The sequence below is a fragment of the Exophiala spinifera genome (genome assembly GCF_000836115.1).
Source record: "Exophiala spinifera strain CBS 89968 unplaced genomic scaffold supercont1.3, whole genome shotgun sequence".
Taxonomy (NCBI): domain Eukaryota; kingdom Fungi; phylum Ascomycota; class Eurotiomycetes; order Chaetothyriales; family Herpotrichiellaceae; genus Exophiala; species Exophiala spinifera.
Genome location: NW_015622515.1, coordinates 986,218 through 1,006,744, shown reverse-complemented (window position 1 = coordinate 1,006,744; position 20,527 = coordinate 986,218). Strand labels below are relative to the sequence as shown.

The 20,527-nt window shown below is 52.8% G+C and overlaps 6 protein-coding genes across 6 annotated transcripts; 3 read left to right on the top strand and 3 right to left on the bottom strand.

Moving 5' to 3' along the window:
- Nucleotides 1–271: 271 nt before the first annotated feature.
- PV08_04112 (uncharacterized protein) lies at nt 272–2,735 on the top strand (the record flags this gene model as incomplete). Its single annotated transcript, XM_016378461.1, has 2 exons — nt 272–322; nt 381–2,735. 2 exons carry the CDS (start codon nt 272–274, stop codon nt 2,733–2,735), a joined length of 2,406 nt encoding a protein of 801 aa, XP_016237138.1.
- Nucleotides 2,736–3,854: 1,119 nt separating this feature from the next.
- Nucleotides 3,855–5,089, bottom strand: PV08_04111 (uncharacterized protein; the record flags this gene model as incomplete). Its single annotated transcript, XM_016378460.1, has 4 exons — nt 3,855–3,968; nt 4,093–4,734; nt 4,791–4,847; nt 5,012–5,089. The coding sequence occupies 4 exons, from the start codon at nt 5,087–5,089 to the stop codon at nt 3,855–3,857; spliced, it is 891 nt and encodes a 296-aa protein (XP_016237137.1).
- A 1,770-nt stretch (nt 5,090–6,859) lies between these two features.
- PV08_04110 (uncharacterized protein) lies at nt 6,860–7,804 on the top strand (the record flags this gene model as incomplete). The annotated part of the gene is made up of 3 exons (XM_016378459.1): nt 6,860–7,014; nt 7,065–7,221; nt 7,430–7,804. 3 exons carry the CDS (start codon nt 6,860–6,862, stop codon nt 7,802–7,804), a joined length of 687 nt encoding a protein of 228 aa, XP_016237136.1.
- Nucleotides 7,805–9,906: 2,102 nt separating this feature from the next.
- PV08_04109 (uncharacterized protein) lies at nt 9,907–12,987 on the top strand (the record flags this gene model as incomplete). The annotated part of the gene is made up of 1 exon (XM_016378458.1): nt 9,907–12,987. One exon carries the CDS (start codon nt 9,907–9,909, stop codon nt 12,985–12,987), a length of 3,081 nt encoding a protein of 1,026 aa, XP_016237135.1.
- Nucleotides 12,988–14,176: 1,189 nt separating this feature from the next.
- Nucleotides 14,177–15,849, bottom strand: PV08_04108 (uncharacterized protein; the record flags this gene model as incomplete). Its single annotated transcript, XM_016378457.1, has 2 exons — nt 14,177–15,728; nt 15,803–15,849. The coding sequence occupies 2 exons, from the start codon at nt 15,847–15,849 to the stop codon at nt 14,177–14,179; spliced, it is 1,599 nt and encodes a 532-aa protein (XP_016237134.1).
- Nucleotides 15,850–16,740: 891 nt separating this feature from the next.
- On the bottom strand, nt 16,741–18,689 carry PV08_04107 (uncharacterized protein; the record flags this gene model as incomplete). Its single annotated transcript, XM_016378456.1, has 3 exons — nt 16,741–17,905; nt 17,966–18,545; nt 18,620–18,689. 3 exons carry the CDS (start codon nt 18,687–18,689, stop codon nt 16,741–16,743), a joined length of 1,815 nt encoding a protein of 604 aa, XP_016237133.1.
- Nucleotides 18,690–20,527: the final 1,838 nt, after the last annotated feature.

Sequence of the window (20,527 nt, the reverse complement as noted above, 5' to 3'; positions counted from 1 at the left end):
GGTGTACGTGAATCTCCCGTGTGAGATCAGGAGAAGGCTGTTGCCCTGTCCATAGCCTCATATTCATCCGTTCACACCCAATGAAAGAGACATTTCCACCCCAAAGAAAGTGACTGACGGTTGCCAATCGTGACTTTGCTTGTATATCGATATCTGATCTCGATTCGGGGTTTTTCTAGGCCACGACGCACCGTGTTTTAGCCCGAAGCCTAGATTTGACTATCTCGACGCCCTTGCGATACGAATAACAGGCCCGGCTACAAAATACAGTATGCCTTCAATAGCACGATATGGGAATGACACAAGCAGTGTGCTTCAGCAAGTGAGTATTGATTCTCCGATCCTGCGCTTTGCAATTTCCGAGCTGACCGGGACTGAAGATTGTTACTTCTTCCTCGGAAACAGATACGCTGGATCAACTGATCCCTTATATTAAAGATTACAGCTATGGGAACAAGACTTCACATCTGCTCAGCCAGCTATCTGACTTGGCTGCTGAAAGGGAAACAGAGATTGAGCGACAATGCAATGCCAATCACCAAGAGTTTACGAGTTCCGTGCAACAGCTTCTTCGGATTCGTGAAGGGACCGTGACCTTGACGCATGAGATCCTCGAACTGAACCAGTCGATCCAAGCCAGTACAGAAAAGCTAGTTGACCAGAAGAAAGCGCTTGTAGAATGTCGTGGGGTGAGGCAAAACATAGACGACGCCAGTCATGCTTTGCAAGATTGCTTAGAAGTCCTTCGCCTCGCCAACCAAGTGCAAGAGCTCCGCGACCAGAAGAAACACTACGCAGCTCTACGAGCTCTCGATGAGCTTCAGAGTGTCCATCTACAAAGTGTGACACAATACAAACTGAGCGAACTGATCCAAAAGTCTGTTCCAGCCATTCAAAAATCCATCGCCGAAGCCGTCATGGCCGACCTCAATACCTGGCTCTTTCGGGTTCGGGAAATGTCGCAATACCTTGGCGAACTATCCTTCTATCACACCGACCTGCGCCAGCAACGTCTCAAGGAGCGGTCTGAAAGGAATGCGTACCTGGGGAATTTCAAGCTCAACTCTGCAATCGAGCTGGTAGCTGATGAACACGAGGAGTTTGACCTCCTCAAAAGCGAAGACCTTGAAGTCGATTTCACTCCTCTTTTCGAGGCATTACACATCTACCGCTCTCTCGGCCAAATGGACAAATTCAAGTCAGACTACACAAACAGCCGCCGGGCACAGCGCGACCTTCTCCTCCAAAACACAATCTCACTGGTCGACGAAGAGCTGGGAGACCTACACACATTACTCGAGGATATCGCAGGCTTTGCTATCATGGAACGCGCCACTATGAAAAAGGTGCCAGATCTGCGGTCCACTACGGACGTTGAAGAGCTTTGGGATTCTCTCTGCCGAAAGGGCATCTCGCTCATGTCCAAAGCTCTCGGCGCAGTCGACAACGCCGAACACCTGCTGAAAATCAAAAATCTTATATCTCTCTTCATCCAGACCATGAACACCTTCAACTTTAACACCTCATCCGTTTCCAACTTCGTCCTCATCCTGTTCGACAAGTACGCGGAGCTTCTGAAGCAACGATTCTCCGAGGACTTCATCGAGATTGTCAGTACGGACGACTACATGCCGATGCCGATCCAGAACGCGGAAGAATTTGAAAAAGTCGTTAATGTCTCATGGTACACGCCCGACCGACCGGTGCACGAAATGACATTCCCGACCGTCTTCCCATTCTCTCAGATGTACCCGCTCTGCTGCATCGACATCCGCAACTTCCTGAACCAGTTCTACTTCTTCAGCTCGCAAGACGAGGCACCGTCGCCTCTCACCACACGCATCGACGCCAAACTTCTCACCTCGCTGGATGATCTCCTCTGCACCAAGGTGTGCGCGAGCCTCGTCTCCAAGCTCTCCTCCCAATACCTCGGTCAAATCGTGCAGATCTTGATCAACCTCTCCCACTTCACGACAGCATGCCACGAGCTCGAGACGCTCCTCGCGTCAGCGCGCACCTCAGCACAGGCAGGCCCTGCCATCACGCTGCGCGCGACGTCGCAGTTCTTTCAGCACCAAAAGACGGCCGAAAACCGCATCTTCGAACTAGTCAACAGCAAGGTGTCAGACCTCATCGAAACGGCCGAGTACGACTGGCTTTCACGCGACGCACCCGCCGAACCGTCCAACTACATCCTCACGCTGACGCGCTATCTCGCCAACATCATCAACTCGGTGCTCCTGTCGCTGCCGTCGTCGCTCAAGGACCTCATGCTGTTCAACGCCATCTCGTACACGGCGTCCGCGATTCTTTCCCTCCCCCTCTCCCCCTCGGTCGAACGCATCACCACGACCGCCATCGCCCAACTGTCCATGGACATTGACCACTTCCGCAGCTACGTCGAGACCCTCCCGAACAACTCCATCCTGCTCGAATGTCTCGACGAGCTCATCCAGACCGTCGCCCTCATGTCCACCGACCAGCCCGACGAATTCTACGACATCTCCCTACGGAACAAGAAGTACCGCAACGTCGACCCGCTCAAGGGCCCGCAGCTGTTGGAAAAGGTCGTACGCGTCCCCGTGCAAAGCCCAACCGCAGGTAATGGTCACAACCGGGGGAGTAGCAGCGGTACGCCTGGCCCGCAGAGCCCGGCGTCTGGACATCAGGTCAGTATGAGGGGCAATGCTACATTTGCCGCCTTGCAAAATAGGTTCATGAACTCTGGCAGATAGGTCTTTGGATCTTAAACGGCAGGCAATGGTTGGAAAGAGGAAAGGATCTTGTACCTTGCGAGGATTTGCGCCCAGTACCACTGGTGTACAGCGCCATGTACAAAACCATAAATACAACCACAAGGTCTGGGCAGGTAAAATTGGGAATTAGATACCTGGGATACCTATGAACAATGAAATCAACCAGACCATGATTGGCTTCACGTCCCCTCGCATTCCAAGGTGTTCCTCGAGCGCTAAATGTATCAATGTATCCGGTGACGTATAGGCAACATACAGGTAACGGGCGCCTTTCACCTGTACGGCGTGCGTAGTACATCGATACGGTAGAAAATCATCTATATTCACTACCTAGGTGAGTAATATATTGATACGATAAAATACCATATTCACTACGTAATACATCCATACGGTAAAACACCATCTTCACTGCACAATACGTCCATACGGTACAATACCACATTCACTGCGTAAATTTCACAAGCTTGAAGGACGGCTTGCTGTGAAGTGCGGCAGCGCAAGTACCTAGCACCTTACCTGAGGTGGGCGGTGAATGAAAAGGCACATACATGTAAAGTGCGCTGGGCGGAGGCGGTGAAAGGAAAACTGGCATTCCGCCCCTATATACTCTGTAGCTCCAAAATGAAAAAAGCTTGTGAAGTTGTCCTACCAAAGAATGCGATGTGCTTCATACCGTTGCCTGCTTGATGGATTGCAGAGCGGTCCATGGCGAGGGTCAAAGGTGTGTGTTCCCTGTCTTCCACTGTACGCTTGATGTTTGTGCAGACTGGTTCGGCTGACATGACTGGATGCTATTCCCTGGGTATTGTACGTAAGAGCATGGAAAATGAAACCAAATATTTGTGGAATCTGAGACCAAAGTCAAGTGCATGTTGCAATGTGCGAATCATCAAAAACAAAACCCTGCTGCGGCGAATGAGGTTGCTGGCAATCCAAAGCTCACCGGATTTCTCCCACACGGTCGCTGGATCCTCTAAGTCTTTCATGTCTTGGGAATCCATTGATACCCTTCTGCTTCATCATCGCCCCTTTTGGCGTACGTGGCTCCAGATTTCTTATCAACATCGGTAACAGTCCTGAATCGATAGGCACCACTTCCTAGCCGGGCCCATATCCTGGCTCGTTCACTGGCTCATTTCGCCCTGCTGTTCCTGGCCTCGGCGCGCCATAGCCTTGACTTTGAGGCCTCTGTCCTGGAATATTCGAATACATCTGTAATGATGGATTTAGTCAGCGATGTGCTTCAACTAAACGAGGACGTGAGGAAATCCTGGAGTGCACCCCGGCAGGAACTTTCCATACAGGATGGGAGAAATCATAATGGATATCAGCCTACCTGTTGGGCTCCTCCACCAAATTGACCCTGCGTGTAAGGATTGTACATATCGTTTCCGCCAAACATTTGAGGAGGCTGGCCATAACCTTGGTTCGGGTCCTGTTGTCCGTCACCACCCATGTGGCCAGGATACATTTGTGCTCGTCCGTATTGCTGGTCTGGAGGCCCCATCGACGGATGTTGAGGTATGCCATAGTCTGGAGGAGCCATTTGCTGTTGAGGCTGTTGCTGTGGGACTTGGGCAGCACCTTGACCGCTGGTGGTGGGTCGTTTTGAGCCACTTCCATGACCGGCACTGTCTTCGCGTGGGACAATATCGATCAGAAAGTCAAACATATCACTCTTGGCGAGTGCTGCCGCAATATCGCTCCGTTGGAGTGTCCTTCTCTTATTGTCCTCCGCATGAATCCATGCTCGCATAGTCAGTTCTGTGATGAAGATGTCGCAACCCTTTGCAAACAAGATAGGTGCTTCCGCAGAAATCATCTTTACTTCGGGATCCGCCTTCATGACTTTCTTGATGCGTGCCAGCGGTAGCTGGTGGATCTTGAAGTCGTGAGTGTCCGTCTCTAGATGATTGATGGTTTGCTGCCAGTAAGTTGCGAGGATCTCGCGTGATGGGCCAGTGAGACCTTGATTGATCTGCGGGGAAACAGTTAGAAGGGAGCTTTTGAGCGAGAAGGCAGCTAGGTACGTACATTTGACCAGAGTCCTGAGTACAATTCAGTATGAGGAACGTAGCCTTGCGCCGATAACTGTCAAACCATGTCAGCCGGCTGTTCTGATGCTATGCGCGACCGTTCGATGGTTCAATTTCTCGAAAGGAACGTATACGCTTTCGCAGAATTGTCCAACTGCGCGGCATCCTCGATTTAAGGGTCTCGAAGGCGCACGGGGAAGCACAAAGGCCGAAACTCACAGCAGCGCTTGCTCCATAGTGACCACCTTGACTGATATCGTATATGGGAGGGCCCGCGTTCTTCTGATTCTGCTCCATACTGAGGTAGTTGGTGCGGACCGAAGGAAGGAGGTAGAGTCGCAACAGCGACAGGAATACCGATGTCGCAGGGGACCGGGTGGCGTAGAAACAGAGTCACGCAAGGCCGACAGCGCGGTCCAAGTGTAAGATCGTAAGAGAGCAGTCCTCAAAGAGGTCGTGGGCTGGTTTCGCGATCGCGTCTCGGATTGCGCAAGTGCTAAAGAGAAGCGCACGGATTCGATCAAAAAGGTTTTCTGCGAGCACAGTTGCCTGCGAGCACGAAGCACAATCGCGAGTGTCAAACAGAATATTGCAGGAAATGTCGGTGAGGATCGTATGATGACGGAGATGAATAACTAGGTTGAAGCAAAGCCTGCGCCCGCGATCTAGGTAGTAGTAGAAAAGGTGAAGGCGGGGAAGGAGGACGCTGGCTTTTTCAACTTCGAGCACTTCCAGGTCCGAGCACAGCCGCCTCTCCAGCTCGACGAAATATGACTCTCTGTGTCCAGGTACTTTTCTCGTAGCCACCCTGTTCTACGAGTCCATCTCGATGGGACTGTTTTCATCTCAAAACAAACATCAAGCTTCATGGCCAATGGGAGTTGACGGCAACAACCACCATTAGGAACGCGACCCGTCATGAGCCTATAAGGACGCTCCGGTCTCCGCCTCACTTCAAAGCGACCGTATATATAGCCCATGCTCGTGGGAGACTCGTTTGCCAGACGTTCCGTACCCAGGTTGCATGACCTACGCGAGACAACATCGCAATCTCGATCAAATCTACAGACAAAGCCCAAGAGGCTCTCATAATGCAGTGTTTTGTCACCCCTTTTGACTGCGCATTTTGACTGTACCTGAATATCCTGATCATCACAGCACCTCCTGGCACCCAGGTAGGTCAGCCCTATCGCTTGCAGAAAGCTGCATACTGTCCTCGGTACCGTCTGAGAGTTGGTCACTGGAAGCGACATGCAGAGCATCGCAGAACTCGCCTCACAGGTCGGGCAGCAAATGTGTGCTGGCATGTCAGGCACACCAATAAAAATTGAGACCTGTTCAAGGCCACTTGGTGCACCGATAATAGATCTTACACTGCCACATTTGTCTCGTATGAGGCTTTCACATTCCAAAATAGGCAACGCTGAAGTTTTTCTGTTGTTGGAATTAATCATCCGACCCTTATCTCTCTGTCCCTCCAAGAGTACACCAGTCTGGCTACTTCGACAGGGGAGTTGGGGGGTCCCGTAATACAATAGTGACGGTCCAGGTTGTTTCTTTTTTCAATCGCCCGACAACTCTCTACATCTCAAGCCGCCCAGCTGTTCCCGCCGGGCTGCGGTCCGCCTGGTGGGAGTTTTGCTGCGAGCTTATTTGAGGAATCGGTGTCTTGTACTCCGTAGCTACAATCGCCCGCGAAGGCATCCTGAGCCCAGTATTCACATATCTGCACGTAAATAGTAAACCATTGTTTTAAAGCATGGCTTCCTATATTGCGCTGAAGTTACAAATTCCCAAAACTTGACTCGTGGGAACAATTCTAATGCCTTAGTTATGTGATGCCCTACCCAAGCCAGGAGAATCTAGATTGGTGGTAAGGCTGTACCAAGGGACGAGGCTGGGTTGGCGAGGCTGGAAGGTCGTCGTATTCGGCTAACTTTCTGTTTATGAATGCACTAGGCCCTTCACGCATAGAAATTATTTCTTCAAGTCTTCGCGATATAAAATAGGTCAACGTACTTTGCAAGAATCGGTCGTCATGTGAAGGCGTGATAATCGTCACATACGATGGCGAACTTACTGAATGACGTCGAGATAGATCGACTCTTGTCAGAGGCCGAGGAACGTCTCCGAGCGAAGACTACGCCAGGGCTTTCCGCCTCGAACAATGAAGAGATCAGTCTGCACAACGGTGAGCTGGAGAAAGCCACAGTTAGAAAAATGTATGGTCTGGACCCTCGAATCAGCGCACGCACAACTAAAATTGTCTTAGGCTCCCCAAGCTCCAGCATAACTTGAGTCAGACAACTTACATCAAAGATCACAGTGGTGTTGCGCAGGCAAATCCCCAACTTGCGGTGGCCAAGGACCAGAGACAATTAGCCGACAGGATGAAAAAACTTGAACTCCCTGGAAAGTCGAAAAGAATTGTAAGTGCCTATCAGCATATTGTAACTGTCCCAACATGTTTGTATGAGGAAAATTATTCCCATTCTGTTCTTGACGCAGATCAGCAGTCCATTCTGGCCTGCCCTGCATCCATGAGAGCATTCATATTCATAGTTACTCTGACTTGAAAAAAGACAATGACTGTGCCTTCTTTGTGTATTTGTGCGGCTCTTGTACTGACTGCATTAGAATGACCAAGTGTCTGCTGGTCCGGACTGGTTTGACCTCCCAAAGACGGACCTGACTCCCCAGCTCAAGCGCGACCTCCAGCTCATCGAGATGCGATCAGTCCTGGATCCCCACAGACATTATAAGAAGAACAACCGGAGAGGAAAGATACCAACGTTTTCCCAGACCGGGACCGTCATCGAGGGTCCAACAGAATTTTTCAGCGCAAGAATTAACAAGAAAGACCGTTCCAATAACTTCGTGAACGAGGCCATGGCGGTGGAACAAGAGACGGGACGCTTCAAACGGAAGTACGCAGAGATACAGGACTCCAAGACAAGTGGCAAGAAGGCTCACTACAAAAAGCTCATGGCCAAGCGGAGGAAGAAGCCTTGAACAATGTTCACCATGTTCAGGAAGGAGCACATGGCTCCGTTACACGCAACTTATACTGGAGGCTTTGGCTGAATCAACAGCCAACCGTCCAGTCAAGGCCGAGAAATGCTCGGCCCGTATTGAGAAGCCGCTTCCCAAGCATCTGGAACTCGCTGCTGGTGCGGGCGGAAGTCGTCTCTTATCACTAGCCGGGAACACCGTCTGGTCCGTGCAGACGACAGATACCGGGCGAAAGTCTATTTTCACACAATTTCAACATATATCGGGACCTTCAAAAACTGCGAACCCCTGCGACGATATTCTTGTGGTCTGTTGCCAGTATCTCATCATTCAAGGCTACACTGGGAGATCATATGTGTCAGCGCATGCTGCGCACTTTTTGTCGCCACCCTTGTCGGTGGAGTCCTGAATTCCTGGAGAAAATGTGCATTGAACATGTCAGGTTCGAGACGAGTTTTTGGCGAGGAGCTGGAGATGGCTCAGCTCCATCTTGTACGTTCAGGCCAAAGTCCACATCGAAATAATAGGTCGGCCCGCCTTACAATTTACGACTGAGGCTTACTGTACGTACACCTGTGGAGATGAGAGCGGTTTCAGGGGCGTACGGGGAGCCAAATCCCAATCACTTTTGTGAGTGCTTAGCATGCTGCGTGCAAGGGGGAAGACCAAGGTACTTGGTTGTTGAAGCATGAATGGTATTCTGTAGGGTCGCAAGGCCTGACTCACTTCCAGAGAAGTACGGATAGGTGTCGTTTTTAGCATCTATGTCCCTTCGGACCGGAAGAGTCTGGCTAGATGCGCGGTAACAGCAGAGCGCGAATACAGAGGGACGCCGTATCCAAAATCTTCCTCAATGGAGTCGTGGCTTGTTTACATTTTGTAGGCGCATTTGTATGCCGTATGCCCCTTTTTCCCAGGTGATCAAAGTCGAGATCCGGAACGTCAGAGCCAGGGACCAAACGGGAACGGCAAGTTCCAGATTCAAGGTGTGGCTCTCAACCATCGACTGCTAATACAGCACCTTACCAATTTCTGACTCGACGATTACGGAAAACTGTAGATCTCAAATTACAGCCGAAGGCGGTCGCAGATTACGGAGTACACGAATCTCTCTTTCGGGGTCGTCAATGCCGCCCGAGAGGTCGCTAGGCGGCGTCGGGTCTGCCGAGTTTTGGATCGACCTTGACCAGCGATTTGGATGCGTGAAGACCAATTCATAACCGCAAATGAACGAGGAGCCGGATGCGCCTCTCCGAGCACTCAGCAATGTTGGCTGAATCGCTGCGAATCAATGGCTCGCTTGGTGCGAAAGATCATGCCCGGGTTTTGGTCATTAGAAGAGTGGGAACGACACGAAACGCCATTGGGGACCTGACATTCGTCCGCATACACTGGCCAGCTTTGTGGTCGAGCCGTGTACGAGTACAAGAGAGACGGTCAGGTCCCCTTGGACGGCGATTTTGTCGCCAGAGACACCCCCTCGCGTCCTTTGCAACAGCTGCCTCGACGAGAGCCGCACGGCGTCGCTTCGCCTCAACGTGAGAACTTAGAAGGCTTCACTTCGGCTCAGGGGCAGGCCTTACTGACCATTGTCAATCTGTGAGAGCCTCAGTCAAAAGTCCGCGTTCTCGCTTGTCCATCCTGCCAACACCTCCGAAGCCGTCTCGCTCTATAAGCCAATAGTAGCGACGGTTGCCCTGACGAGACCAGATTGGCCGGTATCAGACCTGCGCCTCTACTCCGCCCCCATTTGCAGATATCTTTAGCCCCCCCGCCACCGAGCACGCCCCGAAGCGAGTCCTAAACCGCTTCGAGTGTCAGCCTGGTCAGGGACTGGGCCAACTTTCGCTATAACCAAGCTCTCCTCATGCCACTGGGCCCAACCCCCGACAAAAAGATAAACGACATTCAACAAGCGACAACTTGCTCGACACTTCCTCTCCAGGAGCCCCCAATATCAACATCTTCGTTTTGCTTGCCAAACCATCCGTTGGTCTGTGCTACGGCCTTCATGCGCAATGTATCGGGAGGGCCATTCCGGGCCGCGATTTAGACCTTTTGCTTAATTTGGAGCGGTGTCGACCAGAGAATCGCCGGGAGCCATGACTTCTATCCTCCGTCTAGGAAGCAAAGACCGCTCTTCGTTTCTCTTCAGACGACATGGCACCGATAGTAGCGGGGACAGTGCACCCGATCTGCTGGCTCATCGCCTACCTGAACTGTCGCGGGTCGATACACGATCTTTGTTAGATCTTTTTGACGACTACAACAGATTCGAGCATCTTGAAGCGCTACCTAGACTGCAAACAAATCAGCATTCTACCACTTCCAAACCACAGATCCGCTTTCCGGCTGTGGCGGCAAATGGGGGAACGAACACGGTCAAGTCATTTAACGACGACGCTGTTCAACACCTCAACGTCGATCTGGTTCGAAATGAATCGACGTCATCATCCTCATACTCTCAGCCCAGCCAGAGGAATAGCGACTACTCTCCTCTGGTTACGAGGAATTCGTCAAGCTCGAGTTACGTTCAGGAATCTTCACACGACATGTCTGAAGCTCCTTCACTGAAGCCCGACTCGCTGACCTTATCAACCCGTTCTGCCCTCTCTCCAGCAATACGATCGAAGGCACGCAAGATCCCTCCAGCAGGCGCGTCGGCAGAACAACTCACATTTCCACCGCCGAACTTGGACAAACCGCTCCCACCTGGGCCTCATGAACCACAGAAGGCATCCATTTCAGTACCGGATCTCCTCCTTCGGCCGGTACCCGCAGAACTGGCTTCTCACGAGTTGACCGTTCGATCCGACGATGTCCGACCTCCTTCATTCAGGTCGAGGAGTGCTTCAGCAAGGCGCACGTCTGATGGTCAAGCGTTGGCGGAGCTCCCCTCCTGGAGATCCAAGTCTGTCCAAGACCACCGAGTCAGACACGTGAAGGTGCCGAACACAAGTCAACTACCTTTGGATGCTGATGCCCCGCGGCACGCTGGGGTTGAAATTGAAAAGCACCGCCGCCACACAGCCGACATTTTGGTGTCGAATAGCTTGAATGACTCCAAGCCAAAGAACGTCAAAGCACGACGAAGGAAATTAGTCAAGCCAATCTCAGCATCAACGGCGGAGCGAGTAATCTACAAGATAATGTGCAATCTTCACAGCTTGGAAGATCTTCGGTCAATGGCCATGGTTAGCAAGGGCTTCTACCGCACATTCCATCGCAACGAGTCCAATCTGGTCAGCCATTTGATCTTCAAAACATCTCGACCGGCCTGGGAATTTCGACGAAGTGTCCTGGCTCTCAAGGGGTCAACTGAATTTGTTCTCAAAGACTATCGTCGCGACTGCAAGAACCTGACGGCGCTGAAAGCTTTCATTGTTGCTCACTGCGGCCCCAATTGTAAGCGGGATGTACTGGTTGGGCTCCTCGGTCAGAGCGAGGGTCGTACCAAGCAGATTGACAATGCGCTCTGGCGCATCTCGACTTTCTGCAGCCTTTTTGGTAACTCTCAGGAGAAAGCAAGTCCTCCACAGGCAGAACTCGACTGGCTGAATGGTAGCAGGGTAGCGAATAAGAACACGGGCGCGGGCTTTGCCGTCGGAAATGGGAGTGGCCTCAATACCGAGGAGCTTGAGGACATGATTGAGATCTGGCAATGTCTGCAGCGACTCCTTTCTGGCTTCGAAGGACGAGAAGCAGACGCCAAGAAAGCTGGTATATTTGACAATTGGCATCTTCGGGAAACAACCACTGCGGCTCAGCATCTTGGGGAGTGGATCTGCTATCTGCTCACACTCGGTCCTCAGACGATCTTGGCTCTTTCTTCGTGCTCATTTGAGCAGGCGAGAATGCTGGGTCTCACGAGGTGGCCCGCCCCGGCTGCAGGACGGAGCCGATCATTCTTTTTGACCGCCGCGATCACCCAAGTGTATCAAGAAAGACTTCTCGAGGCGGCCACGCTCAAAGCGGCGCGCTTTTCCATTACCCGGATTCCTCCTCCTCCTCCTGCTGCTCAACCACAGCATCAGCGCAAGCCAAGTCACCGACCCACCAGGTCCTTCGACGAACGGCAGCTGGCCACTCTTCCAGTGCCGACGACGGTGAACCAAACGCAGTCACTCCGAATCGACACCACGGTGATGAAAAGAAGACCCATATCCATGATCGCACAGTCCGACGCCCGCCTTGACATCCGACCGGATTGTGATCCGGCCAGTGACGTTTCCAGGAATAAGTCACCGGTGTTCCCTGCCACTCCGACCGCCGACCCGACAGTGTTTTACACCCTCGGGATGACACCGACGGCGAGCACGAAACTCGGAGCCACTTTGTTCCCGGTCGACTACGTCAACCCGGGTCCCCGAGTGCCTTTCCGCAACACCGACCGACCTCACGCTTCGACACCCGGGGTGGTGGACCCCGTGGACAGGGCCATGAAGGTTTTGGTGCGCGACCTGGGCTTCAGCGAGGTCCGCGCGAGGAAGGCACTTGCCATGTGCGACACCGGGTCTGGAATCGACCTGGAAAAGGCCATCGAGCTGTTGACGATCGACTCGAAAGACGCGCAGGGTCGGGTCGCCTCGCCCGTCGAGTTGCCGACGCCGTCGATGGTGTCGAGTGGCAGTCCCGACGGGCCGAAGAGGCGACCCAAGGCCCTCTGTGACGGGCACTGCTCTCCGTCCTCACCGTCGACGACCGCGGCGGCGGCGCACAGGAGACAGCGTTCCACGGGCACGGCCACCGACGCGTCCATCAGCCCGATCTCGATCGGCGACGAAGCCGAGTGGCAGGACAAGATCTCGCCCCTGGTGACCCCGGCAAACTCCACGGTGCGGCCGAAGAAGTTGCTCGGCCGGGGCGCGAGCAAGGGGGTCAAGGCGTGGAAGGCGCTCGGGATGGAGAGCGCGCCGAAGCGCAAGAACTCGGTCCTCGGGATCGAAGAATACCAGGCCAAGGTCGAGCGCAGGAAGAGCGTGAGAGCCGGGATGACGGTCGCCGGGGCCAGAGGCACGAGCGTGAAAGAGGGACTCGGCAAGAACCTGCTCGGCCTCGGGTTGGGCATCGGAAGCGCCATGGGGCAAAAGTCCGCCGAACAACAACTCCAACAGGCTCGAGACCAGGAGAGGCGCAAGAAGGAAAAAACCTCGAAGATCATCTCCATGCCGCGATACGCGTGAAACCGCGTCAGATTCTCTCTCTCTCTCTCTCTCTCTCTCTTTTGACGATGACGGCCGCGAGGTGAGGGTGACGGTGATGGACGGGATTGGATCGACGGTGATTTGAACACGACGTCTTGGAGGGAATGGAGGAGACACGTTGTCAAGTTTGTTTTGTCGGCGATGATAAATTGGTGGTGTCGTCGACGGTGGTGGTGGTGGTGGTGGTGGTGGTGGTGGGAAGCGTGGGAAAGCATTGCCTCCTATTCCTCCTCCTGCACAACCTCAAGAACTCGCCTGGGTTTTGCAAAGAGTCGTTTTTATTCTAGTCCTGTTCAAGTACACGAACGCGTCCAACGACACACACACACACACACACACACACACACACGTGTATCGGGGTTTCTTTTTGGTCCTGCTGCACAAAGCAACAGACGGAACATTCAGAGGCGGGATATGGGACGGTGACGAAGTTTTACGACCACACAATTTACGACATATGCAGAGATAGCATCGAGCCTTTCTTTTTTTTGTTTGATTTGGGTCTGGGGTTTTCAATCTGGAGACATTTGTCCATGTCGGCCACTTTCTTAGTAGGCTGATATACAGAATACGGAGTATCGAGGATCAAGGAGTATTTGTTTGGCGATGGGTTTAAGTCACCTGCAGTCATTGATGACCAAACGGATGAAAATATGGATTCTTGTTCCTGAACTCATGTGAAACTCCAGTGCGACACGAATAATGGGGTGTAGTTAACTATTTCTGTTGTATTCAATCCCAATTCTCCTCTTCCTCCTCCGTGCCCTTGTTTCCTTCCACGTTCGTCCTGGAATTCATCCTGGCATTCTCTTCTTGTCCTTGGTCAAGTTGGTCAAGTGTGATCGATCACACCGACGAGTTCTTTTTTCGGCTGTCTCCTGCCGCGTCTCACCTCATCTTGTCGAACACAGTACGACTCTGGAGGATTGTCTCTCTGGACTTGCCAACATACACCAGACTATCCATGTATTGGCAATGCCCCCGAGACTCTCAAATCATGACCTAAACACCATAGACAATCGTTCTAAGTACCATTTGAGACTCTTTCAGCTCTGGTATCGCCTCACAAACTTGGGGCGAAGGTCCAAACACCATATACCCAACCAATATCGCTCTGAACCTCAAAGGCCACAAACACACAAAACCAGAGATATATGTCGTCGAGATCTCAATGAGTCGCAAGAAAAAAGGTATTCATGATCAAACAGGTGATCATAACCACAAGACCATAAATGGCCAAGGCAAGACTTAACCTCCTCAACAAATTTCGTCGTAGATTCTTGGTCCGCTTCAACAGACTCACGCCACTGAGACTGAGTAGTCCTGAGTTTGCGAGCAAGGATTGGTGTTCCTCACCACCAACGCCGTCATGGTCATCCTCGTCATCAGAGTTTGCCGCGTCAGAATCGGCATAATCATAATCATCTTCCTCCTTGAGCAGGCGTTGATGGAGAGGCGAATCGGGCGAAGAAATCTTGTAGTAGAACAAACCAGGGAGGATGAACGAGATTGACGTACTCCCCGTAGACCCTACATAGGCCAGAACAGCCGAGAGATTCGAAACGGTCATGGCGACGATGTAGCTACAGATGATGATGACGGTCGTGATGGCGGCGAACCGAGTCTCGCTCATTTCCGTGTTGCGTTTCTTGGCCACGGGCAAGAGGGGAACATCTCGCGGTGGACTGGAATCGACCGATCTCGGCGTGGCGGAAGCAGAGCGGAGTTTCGCCTTCAACTTGTCGGACGGTCGCCATTTCAGTACCGCGTCGAGACTGGCCCGGCACGGGTGAACCTGGAGCGGGTACGAGAACATGACGAGAACCACAATCATGGCCTGGCCGATGGTGGTCGACACGGCCGGCGCATATTGTGCAACGATGTTACCGCCGATTTCGTTTCCGAACGACAGATAGCCCGTGATGGCGACGAGGAGGTAAATGAACCCGGCGGTGCCGTTGGACGCGCAGAGCACCGAAGTCGTGCGGAAGTGCGAATTGTCGGCAATTTCGTTGAGGATGCTGAACATGTTCTGATGGCACGTGTAGGCGAAGACGATGACGGGGAAGGAGGACAGCGTAGGCACGACTCCGGCCCACTTGAAGACGCGCAGCGGCGTCTCGTAGTGTCCGTTGGGGAGGGTGTCGTGAGCGGCGAAGTGATACACGACCAGAATCACCAGGTACCCGATGGAGACCAAAGCGACCACAGATGTGTACTTGAGCGAGTCCAACCGGCGCAAGAACGAGAACGGAATGACGACCAGCATGAATGCCGTGATCCAAAAGTGCCGGTCGAACATGAACGGGCTCAAGCTGCTCTCGTCCGCGAAGCCCCGGACCACACCCGGCATCAGATCTCCAATGATGATCAAGTAGCTGACCCCGACACCGAAGCACTTGATGGCGATGGCGCCGTCAAAAATGACCGCCGCGTTGGGGTACGTGATCTGCGACAGGGCGAAGAAGCTGGCCGACCCTCGTTCCAGGTATTTCGCACATCGCGCCTGCAGGTACAGCCCGAACCCGGCCGTGACGCCTGCCCATATAATGACGATTGTTCCCAACAGTATACCCATGTGTGACATGGCGAGAGGCATCGCTAGCACGCCCGCGCCGACGATGGTGTTGAGGAGGTTGACGACGGACGACAGCCATGAAGCATTCCCGGGGGTGCCACCGAGGTCGCGTTTCGTTCGAGGGGGCGGAGTGTGACCATGTCTAGATAGGCAGATGGAAGCAATTAGCCCTCCGTGTGATGTCGTCTCAGGCCGGATTTGTGTCTCTCTACTTACCGCCGTGTCCCTGAATGGGAGGCGTGGGAAGCAGTCAATCCAGGCATCGTGGTGTGGCAAGGGCGCGCGTTTTGAGGTCGACGGTTTTACAGCTTCGGCACCACTTCATAACAGGACATTACGCACTCCGTAAATGTCTGGTATGGCGAGAGAAGCGGGATAAGATCAGCGGTAGAGATTAAATTCTGTGGGAAGACTGTGCAATATCCGTATCAGCATCGTGAGCAGCGCATCAGCAGTAAGGCAGAGAGAGTGGGCGCAGGAGATGTTTCGAAAAAGGGCGCAATGGCGCAACTGCGGGTGGCTCTCTCGGCCAAGCCACATTCGTAATAGCACCACCAATTAAGTTCTGCAAGTGCCAACTAACTAGGCCATTGTACAGGAGCGAAAGTACGCATGCCTACATGTCAATGCCAACGAGTATGAATGAGATGACTCGGCTATTACGAGTACGTGCGGGTCAGAACTCCTCATGATTGACCATTTCAGACCATTAAATCCTCCTTCCTCCCAAGTTCTGCGGCTCCTAACCGCCTCTCTTCCGTATCATACATGCATCGAGGGTATCATACTGTGTCGTGTGCTTCTGGAAATCATTTGCCGATGAAAACGCATCAGTCGTAGTATCATAACATTGGTCACGTACCAGTTGTTGACCTTTCTTCCACCCTCAGCAGACAATAACAATGCATTCCCTAAATCCTTGAAGACGAATCCAGGTATTCCCGACCTTGTATCCAGGGTGCAATGTTCGTTCCCTTCCATCAAACTTTGGTATTAGAAAAAGACATTCGAATCCAGAAATAGTCCCGCGAAAAGTTGGCGTACACATGCTTCTACGTGGGTATCGTCCGTCCCACTCCGTAACGGATATCCGTGAACTTGTTCTTCTTGTTGGTGGACGATCGAAATGTAATAAATCCACAGTGTCTTCTCCCTCATTCAGGTATATACTCCGGCTTCCTCAATTTACTCACCATCGGCGGCGGTCCTGCATCGTAGTCCAGCGGATAGGGCGGTCTAGGCACGCCATTTGTCCTGCCGGTGGCCATGGGCGAGGTACGCTGCCGCACGGGAAAGGCATGGTCGTCAATCGGAGTCTTCGGTGGCCGTGGCGGTGGTTCGGAGGGATTGTAGTTGTGCGCCGGTAGCGAAGAAACAGGAGGCGGCTGATACACATTCTTCTCATCACGTGCGCCGCGATACGGAAGGTCTCCGGACACACGCGACGAGTTCGTATCTCCAGGCAAAAGACTGAATTTGTCCTGGGACGAAGCATACTCGTCGTTCGGATAAGGTGGCATGCCTGGGATCCGAGGATGCTGTGTAGGGGTGTAAGACGAGGCGTCCTGCGCCGGAAGTTCGATCGCTCCAGGATGCGCTGGTGCAACAGGTGGCGCTGGCGGCTGTGGTTTTTGTCGATATGACCAGCTCGAGCCTCTGGTGTGTGTGTCACCTCGCTCATATCGTCTCTTCATGATTTCGATCTTGCCCATCTTCAGCGCCGCGTCCCCTAGCAGTCTCTGGGTGTCGTCTTGTCGCAAGTATTTCCGGGTATTTGTCTGAATCGTCGATACAGCAGCCCATTCATTCATGCCCACAGATCCGACGGAACTAGTGGCGTTGAATCTGTAGTAAACCTCCCGTGGAACACCACGTTTGGGCAACTCGGTCTTGATCATTTGTTGGTGGGTGACTTCGCAGGCTTCAATCTTCGCAATGAGCCGTCGTCTGGCCTCGGCGAACATGCCCATACTGCCACCGAGGAAATCCTCCCACCACTCATGCTCCGGGACGCCACTGTTCTCGGGCCGCTTGCCGGTGCCCACACTGACAAAGACGCCGATTTCCCGAGCAGGCCACTCGCTCAGCGTCTCGTCCAACGCAGTCACCGCAGGATTATATTGTCCGGCACCGTCGTCGATAAAGACGCTCTGGCCAATTTGAATAGGCTTGAACGCCAGACCGGTAGCACAGGTGGCCCGTCCGGCCTGCCAGATAGTACAATTGACCTCGGGAGGGGGTTCTTTTCTCGAATCGTACGATCTCAACAAAACCGACGAACCGTTCTTTGGAGTGTCCTTAAACACCGCCGTTACCGCACTACCCACTTGTCAGCATTCATCCTAACACGCCAGATAGTAACCTCCGAGGAAAACTCACGTCTTTGTTCTGTTCTCTCGTCCGTCGTACAAACTCGCATTTGGATTTCCCCAGCCGTTAAACGTAGGTGAAATGATTGAATTCCTTACGCCGGACGGACTCGACATGGACATTGAGTTGTTACTCCTGATGCTCATGGACCGTCTCGGAGGAATCGCACCGGCCGTGCTGATGGGGCTGCTCAGATCGCCGAACTCGCGGCCACCCTCGGCGGTTCCATCGTTGCCCTCGTCCTCGAACACGGTGTGATCTCTGACACATTCTCGAATGGCCTCTTCCAGTTTCGACGCCTTGAAAAGCGTATGTTTGTATGGGATCCCGGCTATTGTCTTGTCCGTCTCAAAGACTCTCTTGGTCATTCGCACGTAGACGCTCATGCACGTTTCCAGGTCAAGTCGAAGTCGTCCCAGCATGATGGCAATAAGCCCGCCGGTGCCCGTGCCGACGATGAGATCGAAATAGTCGCATGGTTTCGGTGTGGCCTCTCTGCTCGGTGGCTTGCCCTCGGACTCGACGTAGACTCGGTGCATCAATTCCTGAAGGATGACGAGCATCGAATAACCGCGGACACCGCCGCCATCTGTGACCCTTTAACATCAGTCATCTTGCCACACATATATACACCGGATTCCGGGGGAGACTGCAAAGCCTTACCCAGGGAAAGGATGCGCAGTGGCGGGCCCTTTGTAGTGTCTTTTCGCCGCAAATTGTTATCATGTTCCATCTTTCGCCCGGATCATCCAGGGAACCCGCGCGGGGAAGGGAAATTTCCGCCAAATAACGACCTGTGCTTGCTGATGGAGAGGCACAAGAGAGAAAAAGACGTGTTCGGTTGTGTGAAGCACTTGAAAGGGAAGTGATGGTGATGTTAGAGGCGCTCTGGCGAAGTTGTCTGGGCAAGATTCGTAACACGTACGCCCCGCAAGGCAATTTTGGGCGCTACTGTACTGTACGGAGTACTCAGAATGCTAACTAATGCCAACCTGCATGAACGGGTGAGAATCTTTGCGTTGACTTTCGTAAGCGAGCTTCCTAATTGTGTGAACCCTTCGGCATCTACTTTGTATGGTAACTGAGTTGTGGAAGACGATGATGGAGGGGTTACTTAGCTGGAGGACCATACATGGTACCTCGGACTGCTCGGGACTCACTGGACTAGGCTGACTTTAAACAACGAACAAGGTTCAAACCGCCGTACTGAGGCTGTTCAGTGGGATCACTGACGTGGTTCTGGGGGCTCACCAAGTACCTAAAACCAAGAGGGAGGTAACTAGAAGCATGCATTGTAGGACGTAAGGCACAATAGCTTGGGTGAGGTACTGGTAACCACCACCTACTATTTACAACAGGCTTCGTTTGCTCTAACCGAGTCGCTCTGACTAGTTAGTGGCCCCGGGAGCGCGTCACAGCCACACATACTCGTCCCGAATACGGAGAACTTGTGTCGACCATACATCGGGGGACGAGTCCTCGGTCGCCGTGTGCTCGGACAGAGTTCGACGAGTCCACCAAGTTTCTACAGTAGTTGATCTTTGTCCAACTTTTCCAATGGCGAGTTCGGTCAAGCAAGACACAGACTGCACGGAGTACGAGCCAGCCATACGAATCTTCACAGGTACATTTGCCACAGCCCGTGAGATCGACACACCCAGGTGACATACAGTACATACATGGCTCGACAGGGACAGATGCCTTTTCTGATCACCGATCAGCACCCAGCCAGGATCGAATGACACCTACCTACCTAATGTGCTGGGGACGGAGTCGTACTCCGTACGAGGATGGCCACACTACGAGTACTCCTCCTCCTCCTCTGTAGACTATAGCCAAGTCCGTCATTTCACTCCTTCTAAGCAGCTGAAAGAAAACGCAACCCCATCAGGCTGTGTGGCGCAGCAAGGCTGGTGGACTCGGGTACGCTATGGGTACCTTCAATACGTACTCGTTCATCCAATGGGGACTCCGGACACGTCTGTATGCCTGGTCGGTGGTGAGCATGAGCTGAGCCCTGGTCCTGTTGGTGGCGACGACGAAAGACGACCACACATTTGTCCCATCATTCATTCGCAGCCTCAAATCCACCCAGTCTACCGGCTACCGGCTACCGTCAACTGTTTCCCTACGCTTCTCTACTCGGACCACTTGGGCCGATGCCACTTATATGCAGCTAAACAAGTGCACCCAGGTCCCAAAGGTTGTTCCTGGCTTACCCTGATATGGGTACGGAAGGACGACGTGGACGACGTGAAGTGGACAGACGCCATGAGAACAAACAACTTCATTCAAACAGCAGGATATGCAAGGGGGTTTTGGAACCATTGATGATAATCTCCTCGAGGTATAGGTAGGGATACATGATTCTGCATAGGTAGCGTTGACCAGCCGGAACTTATAATGTCGATGTTGGTGATGATGTTAACGGTAATAATGTACAATTGGGCTGAGAACCATCCACAGTGAAAACCATGCGCCCACCCGTCCACGCTTCTTCCCCCTTTCGCAACCCCAAATCTGATACACCCACACAAGTAAACAATCCAAAATACGGAAATGAGTGTTTGC